This window comes from Microtus pennsylvanicus, chromosome 13 (genome assembly GCF_037038515.1).
Source record: "Microtus pennsylvanicus isolate mMicPen1 chromosome 13, mMicPen1.hap1, whole genome shotgun sequence".
NCBI classification, from domain to species: Eukaryota; Metazoa; Chordata; class Mammalia; order Rodentia; family Cricetidae; genus Microtus; species Microtus pennsylvanicus.
In genome coordinates this window covers 54,641,741-54,669,379 of record NC_134591.1, presented here as the reverse complement: position 1 = coordinate 54,669,379, position 27,639 = coordinate 54,641,741, and the positions used below count along the sequence as shown (strand labels likewise).

The 27,639-nt window shown below is 40.1% G+C and overlaps 1 protein-coding gene across 1 annotated transcript in view; it reads left to right on the top strand.

Annotated features, from left to right (window-relative positions):
• Window positions 1-27,639, top strand: part of Rlf (RLF zinc finger) — a 70,324-nt gene that overhangs the window by 19,534 nt on the left and 23,151 nt on the right. Inside the window, exons 2-5 of the mRNA XM_075945047.1 lie at window positions 10,375-10,529; window positions 12,187-12,268; window positions 14,296-14,428; window positions 20,277-20,479. Coding sequence (XP_075801162.1) covers window positions 10,375-10,529; window positions 12,187-12,268; window positions 14,296-14,428; window positions 20,277-20,479 — 573 coding nt within the window. The remainder of the gene's footprint in view (window positions 1-10,374; window positions 10,530-12,186; window positions 12,269-14,295; window positions 14,429-20,276; window positions 20,480-27,639) is intronic.

Below are 27,639 nucleotides of genomic sequence, written 5' to 3'. Positions count from 1 at the left end.
GGGCAGTGGTGGTGCACGCCTTTAATCCCAGCACTTGGAAGGCAGAGGCAGGCGGGTCTCTGTGAGTTCAAGGTAAGCCTGGTCTACAGAGTGAGTTCCAGGACAGCCTGAGCTGTTACACGGAGAAACCCTGTGTTGAAAAAAAGCAGAGAGAGGGAGGGAGAGAAGAGATCAAGGCCAGTGTGGGGTACATGAAACTCACTCTAAAAAGAAAAGAAAACTCAATGCAGCAATGAACAAATTACTGTAGGTTATCTCAGTAATTGTGCTCACTAAAGTAGAACAGGACAGTTGTTTGTATTTATCTTCCTCCTTAGAGCCTTCCTTTTGCACGTTCAAGTTTCTCTAAAATCTTGAGGCTCATAGTTCATCCTTTTCTTAATTTAACCCTTTTTAAGTTAATTTATTTTTTTATGTGCTTGTGTTTTGCCTGCTTGCATGTGTGTATGTGTGCTATCTTCAATTATGTGCATGCTTGATGGTTGCAGAGGTCAGAAAAAAAAGCATTAGACCCTGTTACTGGAGTTTGAGATGGTTGTGAGCTACCATGTAGGTGCTTAGAACTGATCCTGGGTCTTCTACAAGAGCAGCCTGTGTTCTTAGCCACTGAGCCATCTCTCCAGCCTCATATTTAAATTTTTTAAAATATCTTTCTTATTTTTTTATATTTATTTATTATGTATACAATATTCTGTCTGCGTATATGCCTGCATGCCAGTAGAGGGCACCAGACCTCACTACAGATGGTTGTGAGCCATCATGTGGTTGCTGGAAACTGAACTCAGGACCTTTGGAAGAGCAGGCAATGCTCTTATCCGCTGAGCCATCTCTCCAGCCCCATATTTAAATTTTTTAAAAGATGTTTTTATTTTATGTGTATGAAGGTTTGCCTGTGTGTATGTGCACCGTGTGCATGCCTGGTACCTTTTGGAGGTTGTTGGCCAGAACCCCTGGAACTTGAGTAGATGGTTGTGAGTGATGGAAATCAGGCCCAGCTTCCCAGTAAAGGAAGCAAATGCCCTTTAGCCATTTAGCCTTTTCCAGCCCCAGTTAACTCCTTTTAGATTAATTGAAGTAAAATATATATGGCATAAAATACTTAACATGGAGTGGGGTTTGCTGTGTGTATTTCTGGCCTCAGATTCTTGAGTTCAATCTTTTTCCTGTTTTAACGTCCTCTTTATGTTCTTTTGTATGTATCCCACACCTGTGTCTAGTTAATTACAGTGGTATATTCATTTATGGTGTTGTACAACAGAACTTTTTCATCTTCCCCAAATGAAACTGTTCATTAATCACTTAAATCCCTATTCTCTCCTTTCCCCCTTTCTGTGAATTTGACTGATCTAGTATGTACCTTTTTGCCTTCTTTTTCGAGACAGTGTCTCTCTCTCTCTCTCCATAGCCCTAACTATCCTAGAATTCAGTGTAGACCAGGTTGGCCTGAATCACAGAGATCCAACCGCCTCTGCCTCCTAAGTGCTGGGATTAAAGGTGTGTGCCATCAAGCCTGGCTTTTTCTCCCAACTTTTAAAATCTGTCCGTGGATGTGTATTTCTGTAGGTGTGTGAGTGCCTCGGATGCTGTGGGAGTGAGTCAGTTCTCTCCTACATGTGCATCCCAGGGCTTGAACTCCGGCTCCTATTTATCAACAACTGGTGGTCTCTGAACTATCTCAGCTGCTCCCAGTTTCATCCTTTTGCATGTGGGTGTCTTGTTTCCTAGGAGTAGTTAATGAAAAGCTTGTCTTTCATATTGAATGGTCTTGTTGCAGATTTTGAAAATTATTTCACCATGTACATAAGATTTATTTCTAGACTATATGTTGGATTCCATTGGTCTCTGTAACTCAATTCAAAATTTTAAATTATATTATAAAAAATTTTAGCCACATGGTGGTGAGACTGTTGTTGGATGGGCACAGTGACACAGCCTGCAATCTCATCACTTCAGAGGCAGAGGTGTAGGATCAGGAATTCAAGACCAGCACAGGCTACACTATACCCTGGCTCAAAAAATAAAGAACAAACAACAGAAATACAATAAAAAGAATTGTAAGCCAAGTAAGATACTGTATATCTCCATTAAGCTGATCTTTTTAAAGTCTATGCAAAAAAAAAAAAACCCTCTTAACTCAAAAGAATAGTCTATTCTGGAGCCGGATGTGAGTGGCAGTGGTCTGGGAACATGGATTCATGCTTCTAGCCACACTAGTTTAGATCAGACAGACATTGGGTGGTCAATGAATAGCGTTAAAGGGGACTAAAATAACCCAAGGCCTTTGGCCGTGTAGAATCTTTGACGCAGGTGTGACTACACTGTGTCAAAAAAAAAAAAAAAAAACCCCAACAGATTGCACTTTAAAATTCGTATTTAAAATATACTGTTTTATGTGATAGCTCTTTAGTGTGCCACTTTCTTTTACTGATACTAGGATTGTAATTGAAATTAACAGAAGTTATGGGACTAGAAATTCTATTTCTAGTCCATTCTAAGAGAATAGTCATGAGGCCACCAAGTTCCAGTGGATAGTTTTAACTCTTTGGTCACTAAGCAAAACAAAAAGGTATGGATGTGGGAAAAGAGGTCATGACAGAGGTGGTGGGAGATAAAGGGTGTAGGTAGAGTACCTTAAAGTTAAGACAATAAGATAGTCATGAAGTAAAACCTTAGACATACAGGATCATATCTTAATGTTATATTCAGTATTGCAGAGTTAAGAGACCAGAGCAAGATGTGGTGGTAGTAGACACCTGTAATTCCAGCATTTAGACTGAACCAGGAGTATTGTGAGTTCAAGGCCAACCTGAGGTACATTAGTACATTACTAAGTTTTGGGGCCAGCCTTGGTTACATATTTGAGTTCCTGCCTGAAAAAGTCAAAACAAAGCTGGGTGATCATGGTGCATGCCTTTAATCCCAGCATTAGCATTTGAGAGGCAGAGCCAGGAGGATCTCTGTGAGTTCCAGGACAGTTAGGGCTGTTACACAGAGAACCCTGTCTTGGGGCGGGGGATGGGGGGAGACAGGCGTCAAAACAAAAGTTAGAAATTATGATGTCCATAATGGAATTGGCTTCTGTACAAGGTTCTTGTGCAACATTGAGAGCACAGTGAAAATCTACAGTGTGGCTAGAGATAGAACTCAGTGGAAGAGAGCTCACCCAGCATGCCAAACTGAGTGGTGGTCACTCAGCAAAAATAAAAATAAAGTCAAAGGAAACCTACAATAAATGTAGAGAAATGGCATCAGCATAAAATACTTCACTTTATACATTGAGGAAACTCCTAAACTTGCCTGTTAACAGTGATCTGTTTCTGGTTTGTGTTTTTATGCATTATGGGAAAACGTGTGTATTTAAAGATATACTATAGTTATGGCAAAAGCAAGAAGCATGTTTGTTGTAATAGGAGCAGCGGGGCTGCGTCCCCAGCACCCTGGCTGCCTGGCTAGCTTATGCCCCGAAATAACAACACACAAATTGTATTCTTTTAAACACTGCTTGGCCCATTATATCTAGCCTCTTAACGGCTAACTCTCGCACCTGGACTAGCCCATTTCTAATTATCTGTGTAGCCCACGAGGTGGCTTACCAGGGAGATTCTAGCCTACGTCCATCCTGGGTCGGAGCTTCATCGCGTGTGCCTCAGAGAGCAGAGTTATCTCATCTGGAGAGGGGAGCATGGCGTCTCTTAGCTCACTTCCTCTTCCCAGCATTCTGTTCTGTTTACTCCTCCCACCTATGTTTTAACCTATGAGGCCAAGCAGTTTCTTCATTACTTAACCAATGACCTTCCTCCATCATTTCCCCTTTTTCTGTTTAAACAAAAAGGAAAGGCTTTAACTTTAACATAACTAAAACTGAAAATGAGATGAAGCTAGAAAGCATATTTGACCCATGGCAGGATCACTTTCTAAAATAGTCTGGGGAGAAGGGGATGATGGATTGAATGCAGTGAAACGTTATCAGGGTGTGGATGAAGAACTGTAGATGGATGGATAAGAAGTAAGCCAGATTGCTGAACTCCAAGCAGCTGTTACCTAATGTGCGGCTTATGTGGTGGGTCACAGCAGCAGCACAGATAGAAGACTCTGGAGTGGACTGGACTTTAGTTAACTTCCTGAGCTGGCGCAGCCCACTCTTCTCTTCCCATTCAGGTTAAGGGCAGACCTGTGTAGTCCTCATGGCTAATTGATGGTAAGTCTCAGTCCTGACCGTCTCTGAAGCCCTCACATCCCCCTTTTACCTTTCTCTTTAAAACTTTGCCCTCTGCTTCAGGAGTAAGGTTCAACTGCTGACATCCCAACAGTATAATTACATCACTCGAATTTAGAATTTATTTTGTTTTATTTGTTTCTAGAAAAGATTACTCGGTGTAGTTGTGACTGTCCTAGAACTCACTCTGTTGACCAGGCTGGCCTTGGATTCAGAGATCTGCCCGCCTCTGCCTTCTAAGTGCTGTGATTAAAGGTCTGCCCCGGGTAGATTTAGAATTTGGCCCCCACCCAATAACACATAAAACAGGTCTATAATCCCATAATCCCAGCATTTAGAAGGTTGAAGTAAGTGAATTAGAAATTCAAAGTCATCCTTGCCTAAATGGGAAGTTTGAGGCTGACTAGGGACCCTATCAATACTTTTTTTTTTTTTAAGTAGCAGCACAAGGTGCAAGAGTTAGGGTTTTAATTAGCCACTTCCTCATTGTATGTAAACAAGCTGCTGCTAGCCAGAGTCTAGCATGCTTGAAATGCTAGGTTTAGCCGTACACCCCACACACACCCCACACACACAGGCCTTGATCAGAGAGACCCACCTGCCTCTGCCTCTCAAAAGTGCTGAGATTAAAGCCCTGTATCACCACCACATGACTTTTTAAAGGGTAAGCTGTTAAGGATTATGCCTTTTCCTTCCTTTCTAATCCCAGCACAGATCATTTTTTGTTCTGAGCTTCTGCATTCTGGGATTCTCCAGATAATCTGTATTCTCTACCCTGATGATGCTATAATCTTGTTTCCATCTGTGTAAGAGAATCCAATGGCCTAACCTGTCTTCTACCCAGGCAGACCATAGAGATTTGGTTCACTCTTCAGCTTGTCTCCCTTTCCCACTGTGTGGCATTGGCATACTTCTGAACAAAATTTTTCCTTTTCTTGCTTTCAAATTTGTACTTACGTTATGTGTATGGGTGTTTGGTCTGCATGTAAGTCTTTTTGCTTTTCTTAACATCACCCAATTGAATATTTTTAATTATGTGAATTTGTCAGTCTATGTATGGGTATGTGGATATAAGTGCCAGTGCATGTGGAGGCTCTAAGAGGGTGCTAGGGTTTTAAAGGCAGTTGTGAGCTGCCCAGCAGGGATGGTGTGTATGTTTGCTGGGAGTTTGAGTCCTCAACCAGAACAGCATGTCCAGCCTGATGTGGTAACGCTTAATTCCAGCACTCACAAGGCAGCGGCAGGTAGAACTCTTGAGTTTGAGGCCAGCCTGGTATACATAGCGAGTTCAATGACAGCCAGAGCTACATAACAGAGAGACTCTGTCTCAGGACAAGAACACTATGTACTCCCCCGCCCCCTGGTTTTTGAGACAGGGTTTCTCTGTGTAACAGCTGGAACTAACTCTGTAGACCAAGCTGGCCTTGAACTCAGAGAGATTCCCTGTCTCTGCCTCCCAAGTGCTGGGATTAAAGGTGTGTGCCACCACTGCCCAGCACACTGTGTACTCTTAATGAACACTTACTGTGACTGAACCATCTCTGTAGATCCAACATCACCCATTTTTAATTTGTTCTCTGTTCACCAACACTACCAATAGAATGATCCAAAGCTGGACATCTTGTTATTTCTCTTAAGAGCCCATCATCTTAAATACAGTCCCTTGTTGACTAAAGCATCGCCATGTGATTCCTGACTGTAATAGGGTGAAAGCCCTTAGGAAGGGCCAATTCCATACTACAAGCCCAGTGAATATAACTATGATTTTCTGTGGATAAATTAATAAGTTTTTATAATAAATAATTATAGATTAATAAACTAACATTGAAATGTATCCTTTGCATAAAATGTGACCACCCTGAAATTACTCTCTTGATAATTTCATAAAATAAAATACAAAGATGACAGAACTAGTCCACAATCCTGTAATCATTGCAATCTAGTTGTGTTAGCAGTTTTTAATCCAGCTCTTTGCGGTCCTTTTCACCCTATGCATTGATTCTTTAATGTACAAATATCTTGCATTTGTACCACATCCCAAGAACTGGAGAGCATTCAGATTTGCAGAAGGGAGCTATTGGAGCAATTCTGATGAAACTGTTGTGAACTTGGAATAAGTCACTAGCTACTGACGTGGTGGGTGGGCTGAGTTATTTTTTGAGCTCAAATCAACAAACTTTGTGATGATTCCAACATTGTTTTTAGTTTTGGCTCCTGAAAAGAGGCAGAGGAAATGAAAACAGGTGTATTCTCTGTGGAAGATGTTTGGTTTTGTACATGATGGTGTTTGAGACTTGAATAGGCCATCCAGATGAAATTTTTTTTTAATTTTTTATTAATGATTTAATTAATTACGTATACAGCATTCTGCTTGCATGTGTCCCTGCAGGCCAGAAGAGGGCACCAGATCTTATTACAGATGGTAGTGAGCCACCATGTGGTTGCTGGGAATTGAATTTAGAACCTCTGGAAGAACAGTCAGTGCTCTTAACCTCTGAGCCATCTCTCCAGCCCCCCAGATGAAAATTTTTAATAGGAATTTGAAATATATAGCAAGGGCTTGAGGAATTGTTCTCATGATAGTCTGCCTGGAACTTCAGTAAAAGCATCCTTTAAGAGTATTTAAATACAGCTGGGGCGGTGGTGGCACACGCCGTTAATCCCACAATTTGGGAAGCAGAGGTAGGTGAGTGTCCGTTAGTTCGAGGCCAGCTTGGTCTACAGAGTAAGTTCCAAGACTTCCACAGAGAAACTCTGTCTCGAAAAACAAAAAAAACAAACCAAAAAAGAGTATTTAAATAGTTAAACAAGGTACTTTTTCAAACATGCATATCTGGTTTTATTTGTGAACTGAATGAGTTTACTAAAAGGCAGGGAAATTTCATTAGTTTGACCTCTGTAGAATACCACTGGACTTGAAAGGGTTGTATTTATTGTGATTTACCCCATTTCAGCTTTGTTCAGAAAAGAACAAGAAAACTTTAATTCTTTTGTTTTTGTTTTTTGATTTTTTTAAGACAGGGATTCCCTGTGTAGTCCTAACTGTCCTGGAACTCACTTTATAGACCAAGTTGGCCTTGAACTCAGATCCACCTGCCTCTCCTGAGTGCTGGGACTAAAAATCTGAGCCATCATCACCAGCAAGAAAACTTTTCTTAAATGCTTCTGATGGGATTTTGCTTATATGAGTTATTTATGTTATTTGGACAAATATAATTCATTCATCTTAATCTTGCATTAAAAACAATAAAACTTTGGGAGTATAGTTTAGTGGTAGAGAATTTACTTACCCAAGTACAAGGCCTTTGGTTTAGTCTCTAGTAGCACCAAATAAATAAATTAATAAATAGCAAAAAAACAGTGAATATTGTTTTAGGGGCTCTTGAAATCCTCAGCATGATTCTAGTGGGTATTTTAAGAAGAGACCATTATTTAATTTGAAGTCACATGGGGGAGGTAAGGATTTAAGAATATAAAAAATAGAAATCAAGAGGCTAGGGAGACGACTCAGCACTAAAAAGCACATACTATTATAGAGGAGTTGGCTTGCAGCATCCACATTGATTGACTCACAAGGGATCAAGGTCTAGAGGTAGCCTCCTCAGCCACCAGCACCCTGTGTGTCCAAGTGTATGTGTTTAAGAATAAAATAAGAAGCCGGGCGTTGGTGGCGCACGCCTTTAATCCCAGCACTCGGGAGGCAGAGGCAGGTGGATCTCTGTGAGTTCTAGGCCAGCCTGGTCTACAAGAGCTAGTGCCAGGACAGGCTCCAAAGCTACAGAGAAACCCTGTCTTGAAAAACTAAAAAAAAAAAAAAAGAATAAAATAAGATACCAAGCATAATAGCACACGCCTTCACAGGCAGAGGCAATGGATCTCTGCGAATTTGAGGCCAACCAAAAATATGTATTGAAACCCTGTGTCAAAGTAAAACAAAATCTTTAAAAAAAAAAAAAGGAAAGGGAAAAAAGGGAAAAAACCAACACAATGAAATCAAATCCCAAGTCTTGGATACTTGAAAGGGTGTGACCTGGACTGTGGCTGTAGTTTAGTAGGTGGAGTGCCTGATTTGCTTGATCTCCAGCACTGCAGCAGTTGAGCATGGTGAACACACCTGTAATCCCAGCACTCCACACGGACGAGGTCAGCTGGGACTGCTTAAAACCCTGTTTGCGGGGAGGGAGTGATTTGATTAAATGATATTTTCTGAAAATACAGAAGGCCATTTAGTTGTAGCTTAGTAGGTATTCAGGTACATTCAATGTGTTGAGAGCATTTTACCATATGCAGTACGGTGGTTTATCATATCATTAGAGGCTTTCTTTGTTTTGTTTTTTCAATCAGAATTTATGGTAAAGATCTTTTGTTATTCTTGTTGTTTTGATGTAGGCTGTCATGTAACCTAGGCCACCCTCACTCAGACTGTGAAGTCAAAGATTACCTTTAACTCCTGACCCTCAGGCCAAAACACTTGGCATTGCAGCCCTGGCATTATAGGTGTGCAGCCCACCCAGCTCAGAAAGGGATCCTTTTGGTTTTCAAGGCAGGGTTTCTGTCCTTAAACTCAATTATGTAGACCAGACTGGCCTCGAACTCACAGAGAACTGCCTGTCTCTGCTTCCTGAGTGCTGGAATTAAAAGCGTGCGCACCACTACTCAGCTCAGAAAGAGATCTTAATATGAGCACTCAAGTGTAGAAAGTTTGGAATCCTGCACTGTTGCTGTAGTGTGTGTGTGTGTGTGTGTGTGTGTGTGTGTGTGTGTGTGTGTGTGTGTTTGGGGGGGGTGCGTTTATATGTGCCTGACACTTGTGTGGAGACAGGGCATCTTGCAGGAGCCATACTCCTTTCACCATATAGGGCCCAGGGGTTGAACTCAGGTCATCAGGTTGGTAGCCATTGTAATTAACAGTTAGCCATCTTAATAGCCCTATTTGTAGTTCTTTAGACAGGAAATTCCAAAAGGTAAGTTAGAAGTCTTTACAGAAATTATTCTGTAAAAACTTGAGGTCACATAGAATTCACTCATCATTACGCTGCTTTCTGTATTGTTAGGAGTAGCCCTAACTAGAAGCCTAATTTTATTAGGAACTCGACAGACCAGTTAGAATGTGTTCTCTAGAGGGAAAATGATAATCCTGCCAGTGTAGGCACTACACATAAAATCATACCAGGTTTATTTGGTTTTGGTTTTTTGAGACAGGGTTTCTCAGTGTAACAGATCTGACTGTCCTGGAACTCGCTTTGTAGACCCAGCTGACCTCCAGCTCACGAAGATATCCCTGCCTATGCCTCCCTGAATGCTGGAATTAAAGGCATTCACCACCACTTCCCAGCTTCACACACAAGGTTCTTGGTGCCTTTTTTCAAGGAATAAAAGTAAAGGCTCATGTAGATTACAAGAGTAAGAAAGAATACTTTGTTCAAAAGCGAGCTAGTATAGCTCAGGATTTGGCTGTCAAGAGTGATAGTGGGTCATAGGAATTAGAGACACTCTAGTGTCCCAGGTTATTTCTTGGGGCTTTGCTTACAGGGTGCAAGCGAAAGGAGGGACCCATTGTTAATGGTCATAATTTGGGCTCTTCTCTATTTTGGTTGACAGACTTGAGTTGTCCCTTCTGCTGATGTCTCTGATTTTAATTATATATAGTATATTTATATTTATGCCTAGGGATAAGATGGTAAGTAGGAAATTCCCTCTAAAAGTTCAACTCAGGACAATTTGCCACATGTCTCTCCATTGTGGATATATTTGGGCATATATTTGAATAATAAATGTCTACAAAGGGGAAGGAGAAACTCTGTTACTGGGAATAGGGTGTATGTATATAACAACCCTCCTCTCCTTTTCCCTCTTCAATTTAATGTTGTATTAACCAAACTTGCTTCTTGTAATTCTACATGAATGGGGATTCCCAGCACAAGCATATTATGGCTCTTCTCTTCAGATTTTGTCCTGTCAGAAGAACTGTTCTGTATTCTACTAACTCCAGAGAGATGATTCATTATTTGGTGAATATAGAATCCTCTAAACAAACCAGGACCTAAAAAGACAGTATGTAAGTGTGTGCTAGGAAAGAAGGAACAAATAGTACTTTTGAGAACAAAAAACCAATTTGTTTAATTTTTATTTGTAAAATGATTATTGTTATTTTTTAGACCTTACTGCAATATGCAAGCAACAAGAATGCGTCAGAACACATTGCGTATCTTCTGGAGGTATACCGCCTTGCTATCCAAAGCTTTGCCAGCGCACGTCCATTTTTAACTACTGAATGTGAAGATGTCCTCTTAGTGCTGGGCAGATTAGTCCTGTAAGTTTAAGCGCTTAAATTACTTAAGAATTGAGTATTGTTGGTTGTGCTGTTTGCCTGACTTCTCTTTACAGCGACACTGTTTATTATGAAAAAACACCAGTTCCCTTTGCTCTGAGCTTTCACCCCTAAATTCTCAGGAGATAAAGTCTAAGTGAAACTCCAGCTATTAAATAAAATCTATAGCTATCTTTAGGGTCACTTTTCTTACTCAGGCTTGTACCATAAGTCCGATTCATTTCCCTTCTCTTTCTCTTAGTTATAGATTGTATGTTAAACAGTGTTCTGTGACCCTGACCAAATGCCAGAGAAAACCAACTTGAAAAGGATTGTTTTGGCTCAGTTTTGGAAGTTTTAGTCCATCATGAGAAGGAGGCTTGGCCAAGTAAAGCTGTCTCACCCTGAAGCAAGAAGCAGAGAATGCCCACAGGCTGGGCTGACTCCACTATCCTCCTTTAAGCCACCTGATCCTCAGTCTGCAGACAGTACTAGTACTGCTCACCTAATGGAAGTCTCTCCTTAGCTCATCATTTGTGGAAACACTCCCCTAAATACACTTACAGGTGTGCTCTGCCCATTTTCTAGGAATCTCAGTCTAATCAAGTTGGCAATTATCATAGAATTAATTATCATAGATTGAGGATCTGGAAACTGGTGTTTTTGAGAAACACCATATACTTTGGAGAAGAAGATAATGTGAAATCTCAGTTACATCATTTGAACCAAAAATAATTTTACCAACACAAAAAAAAAATCAGTAAAGTTCATAGATATTTAGCTGTTTTAATATTAGGTTGCCCAATAACAGACAGAATTATACCATTAACATACTTGTTTCATCAACAGCTGTTGAGGTGTAGGCTGGTGCTGCCTCATTTGGACCCTGCATTGTTGACTGAGATCCGTGCTAGGAAGGGTAGTCTGTTACTTCTGTACTAGCCCTACCTGTTTCTATTCTGTTCACTACAGAATAATCTTGGACATCATACTTTTGTGGAAGATTAGCATTCTGCTTTTAATCCAATTGTTCTCCCTACCAGGTCCCACCCACTTCCTACCACTTGATACCAGGCAGAGTGATCAAGCTGTAAGGTTTAGGAAAATATGCTGGATTGATATTTTGAGTTGTTCTTTTTTAATGTTTTTCTGAATCTTTTAAAAAAATCTCTTCCTGTTCCTTCTTTTCTGTGCCTGGGGAGTGGTTAGGGTAGAGAGAAGAAACTCTTTTGCTTCCTTTTTAGAAGTGAAGAAATCACTCTGCTGATCGTTCTGCTTCCTTTGCAAGTGATAGGGAACTGATGTGGGTGACAGGCAACTTCTCTTTATCACTATGTCAACTAAATTCACAGTATCCCCAGATCCTAGTTTTTTTGGTCTCTTGGTATAGGTAACTTTCCCATACCAAGCTGACTTTTTTGGAAGGTTTGTATATTTCTAAACTTTATTAAAATAATAATAAAGTAAACATAAAGCATTATATATTTTTCTTTTCTGTTTTTAATACTTGAAAAGCCAGAACAATTTCAAAGAAAAATTTAAAGAGGATAAGTATTTAAAATAGTTCGAGCAAGTATAAAAGTATTGCATATTGCTTTCATGTTGTACTAACTTTTTGCTGTAACCTCCTTATGTGTTTACATAGTTATTTGTATTGTAGGAGTTGTTTTGAATTGCTGCTTTCAGTGCCTGAAAGTGAACTGCCCTGTGAAGTCTGGGTACCATTCCTTCAGTCTCTACAGGTGAGTCAAGTTTAATTAAGAAAAATTCTCTGCTTAGTTCCCCAAGACATTTACTCTTAACAAAGTAAACTTTGAAACATAGAGCAAAACAAGCTAATTGCATATTCATATATTTATAATCAAAAAGTAAAACATTCAGATTGTTCATAACACCCTTCTGTCTTGCCAGTCAATATATATCTCTAAATCAGTGAAACTTGTGCTGTACATTCTACGCATGCATTATACTCACAGGGCACCACTCAGGCTCTTGTGGGGGAACGGATTAGAAAATGGCGAGTGTCTTGCCCAGCAACAGGTGTCAAATGATCCATTAGGGTCGAAGCTGAGAACTGGAGAGATGCTTTAACCAGTAAAATGCCTGCCTTGCAAGCTTGAGGACCTGAGTTTGGATCCCCGGAACCCAGGCCCTAAATTCCCAACGGCGAGATGGGAGACAGAAATGAAGAGCCCTTAGAGAGTGTATGTCTGCCTAGCCTGTTTGGCAAAGCTCCAGGCCTCTTGAACAAAAGAAATTGGTGAAATGCCTCAGGAACAACATTGACCTCTGTGTGCACACACCTGCTTATACATACACGCACACACAGAGACAGACAGACAGACAAACATCAAATAATTATCAGTCATTTAATTATTGTCACTAATTAAGGGTCACTGCTTTGCACTTTATTTTATATCTTTTATGTTCCTTAATCAAGTAAACTTTATAATGTGACGATTGAGTCCCTATTTACAAACAAGGAGGCACATATAGGAAACTTAGCTTGCCCAGAGTAACACCCACCTTCAGACTCAGAACCTTTATTAACTTTATTATTATCTTGGGCACACATTTCAAAGTAACTTGGACCTGTTTCATATGTGTGCAGATAAAGATTCGCATATTTAAAACGCACTTCAGAGTATAGGAATCTTATTTCCTCTGGGGTGCATACTAAGAAATGAAATGATTATAGTATTTTTCTCCTTGGGGAGAATAAAATTCTTTGTCATATTCCTGGCCTATTTTAAACCCTGTAATGTGGTCCTAACTTCTCATATATACAAATGGCCTTCAGAGTCATCTTTCCTGTCTGGCATGTTGATTTCTGCTTTTGTTTGGGGTTTGTTTGTTTGTGTGTGAAATGATCACACTGTGGCCCTGGTTTAGCTGAAATCCAAGCCGGGACTGTCCTTGAACTCAATCTTTAGCCCAAACAGGCCACAACCTCGTGACAGTCCTACTCCAGCCTCCTGAGTGCTGGAATTACAGGCATGCAGCACTGTGCCCAGCTGAGACACATGTTCTTGCTGGAGATTATGTGATCTTGCTCATGTTATGTGAGCACTTGTACACTGAGTTATATTTCTAGTCTGAAAAGGAATTTTGTTTTTTTGTGGTGTTGTTTTTTGACATAGTATCTGTGCATGTCATCTAGGATGTACAAGAACTCACTTTTTAGCCCAGGCTAACCTTGAACATACAATGCACAATGCTTCTGTGATAGCCATGCAGCTTGTTCTTGGGTTAGTTTTTATTATGAGCATGATGCTTATTCTATATGGTTAACCACACGGGATGCTTCTCTGCATATGATCACCCACCATTTGACTAAATATCTTCCACTTGTTTTAATGGTATGAAACTTAATTAATTATGACATTTTAGATTTATAGATTCAAAGTGTGACATTTGTACTTTAAAACTGCTGGCAGGCTAGCTCAGTGGGTGAGAGTGCTTTTTTTCTGCCAGGCCTGCCTGCTGAGTTCAAGCTTTAGAATGCTATGCTGTCTTTTGTCCTGCATGAGAACTCTTTTGCACAGTTATTCCCCGAATAAATAAAACATGTTTAAATTAATTAGAAGAAACATAAGTTTACAGTTTTAAATTATCTTTAATGTAATTAATCAAATACCTACTGGCAACAAAAGTTGCTCTCAATGAAGTATATTCTGAGTTAAACAGATACTTTTTTGATACTTAACTAGATTGGGAAGGCAAAGCTTTTTTATTAGCTTCTCTTTTAAATATGTTGCTTTTATTTTAGGAGTCACATGATGCATTGTTGGAATTTGGGAATAATAATCTACAAATACTGGTTCATGTTACAAAAGAAGGAGTATGGAAAAACCCTGTTCTTCTTAAAATTCTCTCTCAACAGCCAGTAGAAACAGAGGAGGGTAAGTCTTAAAACTTTATTAACCATATCAGGTTCTAAGAGAACTGAAATTGGTTATAGATTTGTTTTGTTTGTTTGTTTGGTTCTGTGTAGCGTTGGAGCCTGTTCTGGAACTAACTCTTGTAGACCAGGCTGTCCTTGAACTCACAGAGATCCACCCGCCTCTGCCTCCCAAGAGCTGCACCGCCTGGCGGATTTAAATTTTGTGCCTGGGGTGTTTTATTTTGTTTCCTTTTGAGTAGTAAAAAATAGTTACTAATAGTTGTGTGTGTTGTGTGGTGGCCCACACTGCAGTCAGTCCCCTCTTGAGATGGAGATTCTCTGTTAGATGGCACTGTGGAGACCAGCCTGTCATGAGGAGAACCTGCCTCTAACAAAATAATGCTTCCTGTTGGATCCTTAACTTTTTCCATAAGAATCCTTAGACTTGTAGTGTTGTGAGTATGCCTTTGCACTTGTTTCCTAGTTCAGTCTGTCACGTTGAGTAATGATGCTCGTGCAGTTTCTGAGAGTAAAAGGGAAGTGGATTTCTAAGGTAACAACATTTCAGAATATCCCAGTTAGCTAACATTGCATTAGGTGTGACTAGTGTGTTTGTATTGTTTAGGCCTTTTTATATAGTAAGAAACGTACATGAGGGTTTTTCCCGCTCTCTGAAATAGAGTTGGGTGGGTACACAGGCTGTAGCATGTGTGTGGAGTTCAGAGGACAGCTCTCTGGACTAGGTTCCTCCTTCCACCTTTTCACTCTGGGGGTCTTGCCTCAGTTCGCCAGGCCATCTTGCCAGCCCTAAGGTGTTCAGATTTTCTATTAGCCGTGTCCTTTGATGACTTCTTTGGAAAAAAAATCTCCCTTTGTAAACGGAGACTAGCAAAACACGTTTAGTGTGAAGAAGCTGTTAGAGGTCATACACTACTTAATGGTGGTATATATTCTAGAATGTTAAGTGTTCTCAGGCTGTCACCATTCACAGTGGCCTGCTGGAGTCAAGACTGGGAGGAATTTTGAAGGGCTTGAGATTGGGGCTGACTGGCACAGTACAGCATTTTGTTTTACAATAAATTTTTTTTTTTTTTTTGCTTTTTGTTTTTCAAGACAAGGATTCTCTGTAGCTCTGACTTTCCTGAAACTCACTCTGTAGACCAGGCTAGCCTCAAACTCAGAGATCCACCTGCCTATGGTTCCCAAGTGCTGAGATTAAAGGCGTGCACCACCACTGTCCAGAGGCCTTGGGTTTTTGGTCAGCCTCCCAAGTGTTCAAATTACAAGCCTGTAGAACATTGCCTAGCTAAGAGCTCCTTTTATTTTGCTTTTTAAAGTTTCAGGGGGAGTTTTTTCTTTTGAAAAATTTACATATAGATGGATATGTCTGTGTGGGTGTGTGCATGTAAGTACAGTGCTCAAGGAGACCTGAGTCATTGGATTCACCCGGAGCTAGAGTTCCAGTTGTGAACCATCTGAAGTGAATTCTGGGAATCGACTTTGATCCTCCGGAAGAGCGTTCTTGTATGCTAGCCACTGAGCACCTCTCCAGCCTTAACAACTGCTTTTAAATTAAACCTTAAATGTCATTGTTTTCAGATGATAAAGTATAGGTAGGTAAAGTATCACACTGTCGATAACTTTCATTTTCCTCCTTGGCACCTGTGGCTAGGGAGTAAACCCAGGCCTTGCCCATAATTCGCAAGTGCTCTACCTACTTATTAAGCTACACTCCCAATCACACTTTTATTTTTATGATTTTTTTTACTTATCTGTGTATATGTGTGCCACAGCATGCACACAGTCCTCATTTGTCATCACCAGGCATAAACGATATGTCTTTTATGTCACTTGGACATAAAAGATAAATGCTTTACTGTTGAGCTGCCTTTCCAGCCCCTGGATTTCCTTTCAGCAAATACATGTATTGACAAGTAAATTTCCTAAGAAATATGGTAACTTTTTAAGAAAGGAAAAGAAGCTAGGCATGGTGGAGCATACTAATTCCAGCATTAAAAGGCAGGGAGGCTGGTGGATAAATCTGTGCCTTGAGACAGGCAGGGTTTGGTATTAAACTGGAAGAGCAGTGGTGCTGGCTGGCCAGCAGAGCTCTGGAGATCTGCCCGTCTCCAAACCTCAGTGGTAGGGTCACTAACACATGCCCACCTTTTATGTGAGTGCTGCTATCAAACGCCAGTCCTCATGCCTGCAGAGCAAGTGCTTTTATCCAATGAGCATCTCCCCAACCTTTAAAGGATATTATTTATGATTTTTTTTAAAAAAAATTTTCTATGTATTGTTTTGTCTGCATATATATCTGTGTGAGGGCACTAGAGTTATAGGCAGTTGTGAGCTTCCATGAGAATTGAACCAGGGACTTCAGAAAGAGCATCTAGTGCTAAGACTGAGCTGTGTTAAAATTGAAAGGAGGATCTGGAGATACAGCACAGTGATAGAGCTGCTTACCTAGCAAACTTGAAGCAGTGGACCTAGCCTCCCCCACCACCACCATCACCACACACACACAAGTTACAGTAATTGCTTAACCATTGTAATGAATTGAGTAGATCGATTTTTTTTCTCCTAGAAATAACAACAGTGATACTTAGAGGGCCTGTTCTGTGTTGATATCTCATCTATAGGCAGTTGAGAGCTCACACATGTCCAAGACCATGTAGTTAAAATTGAGGTAGGTTCAAACATCTTTAAAAGTATCTTTAAAAAGTGATTTTAAAGGTACGTGAATAAAGGTTAACTGCTGTGTTCATGGTGCTTAGTTCTGTAGAGAAGACAGAAGTTAACCCAGCATTGTATGGATCACATTGTATTTGGTAGCAGAAGAGCACAGATGTTGTCATGTTTATTCTATGTTTGATTTTGTGCTGTTTCTTTATTTGTGCTACCCTTGTTTCACATATGAGTCTGTGATCCCTTTGAGGCAAATGAATTTTTACCAACATTTTGTAGATGAAAAGTTTGAACTTCAGAGTGGTCAGTGAATTTGTGTCAGAGTCAGGCCGAATTCTCAGATGTTGATTTTGAAATCTATACTTTAACCCTGCCCCTACATTACCTCCCCTTATTCTACATTTACAGGGAAATCTTAGTGTACTAAGAAGTAGAAAGTAGCGTGCAAAATTAGCAGTGCTGTGGGCTTCAAGGTAACATTCAAGTGTGTTGCCTTGTATAAGATTCATAAGCTGTTCATAGCCTGGGAAGGCAGATGGCGCAGGGTCTGATGTTAGGTCAGAATGGGAAGAGACAGGGCAGTAATGAAAAGGGTTTTGAAGAGCCACAAGGTCGGGACAAGTAACTCAGTGGTTCCCTGAGGAAAGGAGGAGCACAGAAGAACGTTATGTAGTTGTTTTGTTCTTTGAATAATTGACATAATATTACTGAAAATAATAAAGAACTAATGATGTGAAAGCTATGGTTATGAATTATTTTGTGGATTTTAATGACTATGACTCTAAAATAGAAAAGGCTAAGGGGTAAATGTGATGTTTTTCCTCCATGACTTTTGACTTGGGCTGAATTTTGTAGACTTTAAAGCCAAAAACAAAATCCAAGTTCTGCCTGCTAAATCTAAAGTTTCCAGAATTGGAATTCTGAAGTAGTTTAATATAGGTACAAATTCTGTAGAATCGTTTGGCGTATGGGCCAGAACTGTTGAACAAAACCTTCATCCTGGTAATTCCACTTTTTGGGCTTTGATTTATTTTTTTGTTTTGGTTTTGTTTGTTTTAATACGCCCACTGGTGAAGTGACCTGTGCACATCTTTGTGAATTGTATCATTATTGATGACTACTAAAGATTAGAAACAACGTGTAAATGGAGCAGTTAGGGGATCTTCAAGGTGAATTATAGTGAGGTTCTATTCGGTTGATAACAATAGTAAGGCAATTAATCCTAAGGGTAGAAAAAGCTAGATCATAAATTTAGTTCATCAAGAAAGGGATCATTTCTGGAAGGTACAGAAAAAGTTGAAAAGAATTGTTTCTCTGGGAGGGAAACTAGAGCACTGATGTCAAAATAAGAGAATTTTGTTTGTTTCTTGCTTTTAAAAAAAAACGAATTTTGCAGTCTGGAGAGATGGCTCAGTGGTTAAGCGCACTTGTTGCTCTCAAAGAGGACTTACTTAGGTTTGCTTCCCAGCTTATACGTGGTGGCTCACAACTCTAACTTTCAGATACGGTATAGATCTGAGACTGGGGCAACTGCATCTCTATGAGCACAAGACCAGCTAGGTCTACATAGCAAGCTCCTGAGCCACCTGGGGCTGCATAATGAAGCCCTGTCTCAAAAAAAGAAAAAGAAAGAAAGAAAAGAAGAAAAAAAAGCTTTGCCCTATAGTGTGCATGAAGGCTTTCCCGGAAGTGTCGGCCTTGATTCAGCTCCCCTACTGGTATTATACGCATGCACCACCATGCTTGGCTTGTACAATGATTTTAGCTATGTGTGTATATACACATTGTTCATACATATATAGATAGTGAGTTTCCTTATTTTTAAATTACCTTTAAAAAGTAATTTAAAAACCAGGGGGACTTCAACAGAGGGGAGTTAGAAAAAAATTAAAGAAATGATGGTACTCTCTTTTAATCTTAACAAAGGCAAGTGAATCTCTGAGCCCAGGGCCCAGGCTAGCCAGGGATATACAGTGAGACCTTGTATCAAAACAAAATATTTCTAAAGAGTGCCATCTTCAGACCTATTAAATCAGAATCTACATTTAAATAAGCTCCCTGGGTGTCTTAGAAAGCATTCTCAAGCCTGAGAAACAGTGTCTTGGATTAACCACCTAAGGCTGTCTTTTCGCTTGCTTTAGAAACAGTGTCTTGGATTAACCACCTAAGGCTGTCTTTTAGCTTGCTTGAATGTTGCATTTCAGCCTCTGTTCTTTAGGTGACACTGAGTAATGCCACAGACTTGTTGAGTGCTTCGTGAAGTTGAGGTCTTGGCTGAGCGCTGTAATTTAGTGCTCCGAGCAGCATTTTCCAAAGTGTGTACTAAGCCAGGGATATGTATTTTACAAGGACTAATATTCACAAAAGGGTTCTCTGGTCAAATCAGCTTGGGAAACAATGGACTAAATACACATGAACAGTTTAGTCATTGCAGGACTGTTCAAAGATTTGACCAAGGAATCCTTTTTTTTTCTAGGACTATCTCTCAGGTCTTTTGGTCGGTGGAACACACTTTGAGAAATGCCTGGTTTAGAGGAAACAGCACCACTGGCTTTGGAATCCTTGGCAAGTTACCTAACTTCTCTGAATGTTAATGTTTCTAACCTTAATCTGTGGACATTACTTGCCTTGGTGGTGGTGTGAAGAATAAATGAGGTATATGAGAACATTTAGCTTAAAACTTGGCACCTCATACTCGTCCAATTGGTAGTTGTTAATATTGTATAGGTCAGTTATTGCATTTTCTTGAATTTATTTACTCTTACGGTTGATTTTACTTTTCTTTACTGGACTTACTAGTAAGTGAGGGGGGAGATGATTAAATAATTTAAAAATATTAAAAGTTTAATTAATAAGTTTGTTTAGAATAAAGCTAATTATAGAAATTGTTAGCTTTATTTTCCTCTTGCTTCTGTTAGAGGAGTCTAGAGACTAGAATAAATACCCACTTATAGCAACTCCCAGTTTAGTAACAGGCAAACTGGAGGTGGAGGCAGGCAGGAAGGAGAATCAGGAGTCAAAGGTCATCTTTAGCTGTGTAGTGAGCTTAAGGCCAGCCTGAGCTCCATCAGACTGTCTCAGAAGAAAAAAGACAAAAGCAACAAAGAAAGATGAGAGGTGTCATCACCACTCTGGCATGTGGTATATTGTCATACTATTGCATTTTTCCTTTCTTCTAGTTAACAAATTGATTGCACAAGAAGGACCTTCCTTTCTACAAATGCGAATCAAACATTTGTTGAAATCTAACTGCATCCCCCAAGCCACTGCTTTATCAAAACTGTGTGCAGAGTCTAAAGAACTTTCCCAGGTGTCATGTTTTCAGCAAGCCTATGTCACATGCTTATGTTCCATGCTTCCCAGCGAAGAGGCTATCCAGGAGGTGAGTACATTAGGTAACTCTTCGGTCTTGCTACAGATGCAAGGTTAAGTACAGACATTGCATCATTTGTTTCCTCTTGTCAGAGTGAAAGCCAGAATTCATCTTTTAGGCTGTGAAAAATCATGCTTTAGCTATATGTTTAACTGTTCTTCAGATTAAATATGAAGTTAGTTATGGGTGTAGGTGGTTTTTTATAGAAGGGGACTCAATGTACAAATGTTTACAGGTGTTTGAGTGATGGTCTATTCTGGAATCTTTAGATGTGAAAACAGCTTTTCTTCTTACAGTACTAATCTTACTGAATTTGGGCAATTAATAAATAATAGGTCAAGAAATAATCCAAGGAGAGTGGGACTTAGTTTCAGTTTAGCAGTTTGTGTGTTTACCTCTATGACACACAAATGCAGAATTCTAAATTCAATTCTGTGAATTGTGCTTTAATAATAATTAACTGGTCAAACAGGATACCATGGAACAATGTAAATATACATGGTTGAGTCTTTAAAAGCTATTTTATGTTGCATCATTTTTAATGAATCTGAATCAGTTTTCTTAGATAATTTATAATTAGTTCTCTCCAAATTTTTAATAAATCACACAGAAAAAAAAATAGGAATGCTTAGGCTTTACTCCATTGTCTGCCTTTACTCTGCTGCCAGGTCAGATTTGACCCATGAATTCTTACTTCTACACTGAAGCATCTTTTTTTGTTTATAATTGTGCATGTGTGATGTATTTTTGTGAGCATTTATGCCATGACACTCATGTGGGTGCCAATTTAGGCGTTCTTTCCTTCACCTGGGTTCCAGGGAGCTCAGATCATAGGATTGTGTGGCAGGTGCCTTTCCCTGCTGAGCCAGCTGCCAGCCCTGTCCTAAAGTAAGTTAGTTAGTTAGTTAGGTTCTTCCTTCCTTCCTTCCTTCCTTCCTTCCTTCCTTCCTTCCTTCCTTCCTTCCTTCCTTCCTAATTTTATGTGCCTTGTTGTGAGGGTGTTGGGTCCCCTGGAAGTAGGGTTACAGACAGTTGTGGGTTGTCATGTGGATGCTCAGAATTGAACCCCAATCCTCTTGAAGAGCAGCCATTGTTCTTAACCTTTGAACCATCTCTTCAGCCCCTAAAGTTGCTTGATAAATGTAGGTATCTCAAAGATCAGATTCTCTAATAGTTCCTAAATTTAAAAATTTTATCTCTCTCCTGTTCTCTTTGCTTCATTCTCTTTATTCTATGGACTTTGCCAGCACCAGCCAGAATGTATTGTTCACGTTTTCACCCTGCCTCATCCCCATCATACGATCCTCTCCATACTCTGCTTCTTGGTAGTCAGTTGCTGTTTGTGGCGTATACTCCTCATGTCCTCTGTTGTTCTTGTCCTTAATTGTATCTGACTACCTTCAGTCTTTACCTCCTCTGTTAGATTTACCAGCACCCACAGGGTCAGCCAGGTTGAGAAAAGCCTGCCTCCTAATTTCCCTTTCCATCTGTTGTACTTACTATATGTACCGCAGTCTGCTTACTACCTCACTGTCTTAGGAAATCTCTCTCTCTGAAACCTGTTGGAGAGGAGCTTCTCCTGTTCTGTAGAAACTGAGGTACTTTGAAGAGATTTTCTGTAAGCGCCTTCTGAATGTCTGTTCATCTCTGTGACTATGAATACACACCTCTTTTATTATTAGAGATAGAATACTTCTTCGGACTAACTTCTTGTGTACCAGAGCTCATCCACTCTTCGCCGTCCTGGTGGATAATCCGATAGTTCTTCACTATTCTATTAGAATTCTTTTGTGCCCACTTCCTCTTACAGTGACATTCTAATTTCTTGCCTGGCTTACTCAGCCTCACCCTAGCGAGGGGATAACAGGTATGTACCACTATGGCTGGTTTTGTGGTACTCACTACTAAACCAAAGGCTTCATGCTAGGCGAACATGATACAAACTGAACTACACTCTAAGTCCCATCACCTTATATTTTCAGTGTGAATTCACTCTGGAATGTTTTTCTCCTCTTAGGACATTCGTGTTCATTCTTTCTCAATCTCTTCACCCCTAGTCTCCCTGACTAAGTTTCATATAGCCTGGGTTGGCCTTGAACTCTTGGTCCTCCTGCCTCCAGCTTCAGTGCTAGGGTCACAGGTGTGTTCTACCAAACCCAGTTTTACTCAGTACTGATGGAGGTCAGACACAGGGCTTTGTATATGCTAGGCAAACACTCTACCAATTGAACTAGCTATATTCCCTAGTACCACCTCTCCCGCGCCTTGAACTTGTGATTCTCCTGCTACCCCATCCAGCTATGACTTTTCCATTTCCCTTTTTGAAACAGGATCTCTCTATGTAGCCCCTGCCAACTTGGAGTTCAACAAAGATCCACCTGCCTCTGCCTCCCCAGTACTAGGATTAAAGACACGGGCTACCACTTGCAGCCCTGACTATAACAGTCTAATATGACATTTGAGTCCCAGCCAGTCACATCACTGAATGAATCAGTGGTGCTTTTTGAGGTCCCCCCCGTCCCTTCACTAGTCTATCTCCTTGACTTTGGTTTGTTTTGGTTTTCGAGACAGGGTTTCTCTAGCTTTGGAGCCTGTTCTGGAACTAGTTCTTGTAGACCAGGCTGACCTTGAACTCACAGAGATCTGCCTGCCTCTGCCTCCCAAGTGCTGGGATCAAAGGTGTACACTGCCACCGCCTGCCTGTCACCTTGACTTTTACTCCTAGGGTTTTTACTTGTCTTCTTGAGGTCCATACACTTTGACTTCCTGACTCTTAGTGATTGTGCCTTCTCAGTTTGGCTGTGCTTTCCCTTGGTTAAGTGCTGCAGTACCCTGTTGAGTCTTCTCTTTTTTCTGAACTTCTTTTATGGTCCCATGTAGTCTAAAGGTTTTAGATACCAACTGTGATCTGAATCCCAAATGTCTTTTCTCTACCATAGTCTTCTCTAAACCTAGCCCTCATTACCATTCCAGCTTATATAATTAGTATCTCAGATCTAACATGCCCATAACTAAGTTTCTGATAATACTATTAGGACCTTGATTGCCTTTATGATTTTCTGAGCTTTAGTTTAGTTTGAGTTTTGAGACAGGTTATTACTGTTGCCCAGGCTGGTCTTTGCAACTCATTGTAGCTCATCCTGGCCACCAGTTCACAATACTCTGGCCTCCACATCCCTAGTGAGGGGATTGCAGAGGCATGTCACCATAACTTGTCTTGAGCTTGCTTTTAGATCGGAAAAGGGAGAAAGTATATTTCAGTGTTAAGCATTTGCCTAATATTGACCAAGGCCTCTGGACTGATTCTCAGTATAGCTAGAAGTAAACCAGTGAGTGAAGTTAGTTGTCTTTCATTTATATATGGAGGCTCTCCATATTGAAGGTGAAAAGACTCAATGAATACATAGCTCCTTGTAGATGAGGCATGCTGTATACTTTATCAAATTTCACCTCTCTGACAAAGCTCCCTTTTGTTGATAAGGAAAGGGAAGTTTGAATTAAGAAATATGTTGGATACTATAAAGTTAAACTAGTTAATAATGCTGGAGTTTAAACCAAGTTAGGGGTACTGTTAGTAGTACTATATTGAAAATATAAGGTGATGGGACTTAGAGTGTAGTTCAGTTTGTATCATGTTCACCTAGCATGAAGCCTTTGGTTTAGTAGTGAGTACCACAAAACCAGCCATAGTGGTACACACCTGTTATCCCCTCGCTAGGGTGAGGCTGAGGCAGAAAGATAGATTTAAGATCATTCTCTTCTTCAACAGGTTTGAGGACAGCTTGGTATGCACGAGAGCCTGTATAATAGTAATAATAACAATAATAATATATTTATTGATCTTGTTGATCTGTATCTGATAGTTCATTTCAGATACATGTGGGAATTGGAGAGGCAAGGATGAGTATCAGAAATTCTGAACTGTTGTGTGCAGTTTCACTCATAGCCTCTGCATTTTATTATGCAGAAGTAGCCAGAAAAATTTCTTAAGCATTTAGGTAAGGCAATTTTCTGCTTAGAACCATCCAATAATTTTCCATTTTCCTCATAATAAATCCAGAAACCTTTATTCTATTTGATGGCCATGGTCTGTTTTTCTGACTATCTTGCACAACTTAATGTTCACTGCTCTTAAGCTACCTTGTCTCTCCAGTTTAAAAGCAAGCCAATGTCATCTTGCCATAGAGCTTGCAAGTCACCCTGCATGGTTTACCTTCTTGTCCCATAATACCCATCACGGTGCTATATGAGGCAATGCCCGAGAGACTGCTCAGATGGTCCACCAGATGGCTGGTGGGCAGAGGCACTTGCCTACCTAATACTATGGTGGGAAGAGAGAACCAACTCATAAAAATTGTCTTCTAATCTCCACATGTGCTCTAGACTGCACACACACAAATTACAAAGAAATTTTAAATAAAGTTCATACCCCGTATTCCCTCTTCTACTCCATTTTCAGTAAATACCTGCTATAATGTGGTGCTGTCAAACCAGCTTCTCTTTGTTTGACTCCTGTACCAGTGCCTGGGTCAGTAGTTATCTGAAGTGGCTAAACTGACCTGTGACTTGTAATCCAAGACCCATTTCTGTTTCCCTGCTGTCCAGAACTGAATAATCAGTCACACAGAAACTGTATTCATTACTACACTGTTTGGCCAGTGGCTTAGGGCATTCCTAGCTAGCTCTTAACATCTTAAATTAACGTATTTCTATTAATCTGTATATCGCCACAAGGCTGTGGCTTACTGGTAATGTTCTGACATATTTCTCCTTCAGTAGCTACATGGCAAGTCCTCAGCTCCACCTACTCTCTATCTCTGCTCACATTTCCCGCCTGACTTTACTCTGCTAAGCCATTGGCCAAAACAGCTTTATTCACCAACCTTTAAAAGCAACACATCCCACATCATCTCGTAGTTCGTTATGTCTTGCTTCTTGAGCAGCTACATGGTGTCTGCCTGACGCTGTCTTCTTTCCTCTTCTATCTCTGCTTGGTTTTCCCATCTTGTTATATTCTGCCCTGCCATAGGCCAAAGCAGCTTCTTTATTAAACAATGGTAATAAAACATTTCCCTAGCATACAGAGGGAACTCCCACATCAGTGACTCATGTCTTATGGCCCTGTTGGGAGAAGCTTTTCAACCACGTTGTTGAAATTTTAAGTGTTTCTTACAGGACTGACTCCCATAGCCTGTCCTTCCATCCTGACTCCCATCAACCTTCCTACCGACTTCTGGTCTTTGTTGTTACTGTTAGCATTTACATGCTCTTTATCCTGGGATGTTGCTTAGCAATATCCCAGTGGGGGCAGTGTAACCTATTAACCTATTTCATAGTCTCTTATATCTGGGAAGATTGTCTGGTGTGTAGTATGTGGATAGTGAGAAAGTGTTGGTCATCGTTGTTTTGGGCTGTGGTTCCCTAGACTGTCCCAGATGGCATACAAACATGTAACAGCTGTTTGGTGCTGTGGGCACCTGAATATAGTTTTCCTAAATGAAGATTGTCGCAATGACTTTTTACATGTTTTAATTAATTGGGCATTATGGTCATAAAGAAATCAAAGGCCTAACTACTTCAACACCATCTGTCTTTTCGTACTTCCCACTACAACTTTTAAGGTGCTGACTTTTTTTAAGTGCTGTGTTGTATGGGCCTCCCTGCCCCCCAATCTTTAAAATGTTTTTGAAGAATTTATTTGTCCGCGAGCGCTCACACGCGCGTGCACGTGTGTGTGTGTGTGTGTGTATGCGTGCATGCGTGCATGAACTTACACATTTGAGCATGACCAGCTCATATATATATACATATACATACATATATGTATGTATAGCCTAATTGGTGAGTTGCTGAGCCATGAGAGACCCAGTCTCAAAAGAGGTTGGTCGTACTCATGAGCATGACACCCAAAGTTGTTCTCCGACCTGTATGTGGACACATTTAATGAATCAATTCTGACATACCATAGACACAACAAATATAGACTCTATATAATAAAGAATTCTTTGGATCTAGCATGCAGTACTATTAAGAAGACAAGATGCCAGTTTGGGCTATATAACAAGAAACTGTCTTAAGGAAATAGAGGAAAGGGTAATATTGCCATATACATAGAGATAATTGACCTCGTCTGAGTTCATCTGCATTTCTTTTTAAAAATACAATTGTTTGCGTGTGTGTTTGTGTGTGTGTGTTTGTTTACACTATTGGATAAGTTCAGGACCTGATATTAACTGGAATATTTTGTGTTCAGGAAACATAAAATTAAGAAACAGCCATTAATCTCTATATTTGAAACTTGCCAGAAGAACTCAGAAACAGTAGCAAAAAGTCTAACCTTAGATTTGATTCCTTCTCGTTCTATAACATTTCTTTAACCTTGATCATAATTTAAACCTACTTTGATTCTAGCATTGTATTAAGCATTGGCAAATGCAGAAGAAGATATAGCATGTTTGCCAGATGCTAACTATTAGGCTACTGCTGTGCGCAGAACAAAAGTAGGTATGGAAACTATCCGTGTAAATGCCATTTAAGAACTCTTAACAAAACTGCTGCCTGAGTTGGACCTTGAAGTAAGGGTAGATTGGTGGATAGCTGTGTTAAGAATAGCTGGCTGGTACTAAGACATAGCAATTAACTTGTGCTTTCAGGAACTCAATAGAAAACACCTGTGTAAGCCAGAGCATGTGTGCTAAGGTCTTGTGAGAAATAAGATCTGTTGGTTTGGGGAAAGCAGGTCTTCAGAAATTAATGGTTTAAGCTTAGGTTGGATGAGGTTTAAACAAGTTATGGTAGCTATCGTGATATTTTAGGGGAAGTTTACTGAAAGAGTAGTGTATTAGGGTTATGACAAGAGATTGTGAAAAACAACAGCACCCACAGGGCAGAACTAGGGGGTAATATACAGATATGACTTCAAGATACTCAGAATAATAGTATGTGGTAGTGCACACCTATAATCCTAGCACTCTGGAGTTGAGACCGGTGTGACCTTCTTAAAAAGACACACTCCTTAGATTAGGGATACAGCTGGGGAAGTGATTGATTTGGTGACGTGCTGAGGATGTGAATTCAGTCTTCAGAACACAGTTTTTTGTCTTTTTAAATGTTTGCCTTAGGATTTTTATTGCTGTTTAGAGACACCTTGGCGACTCTTAATAAAGAAA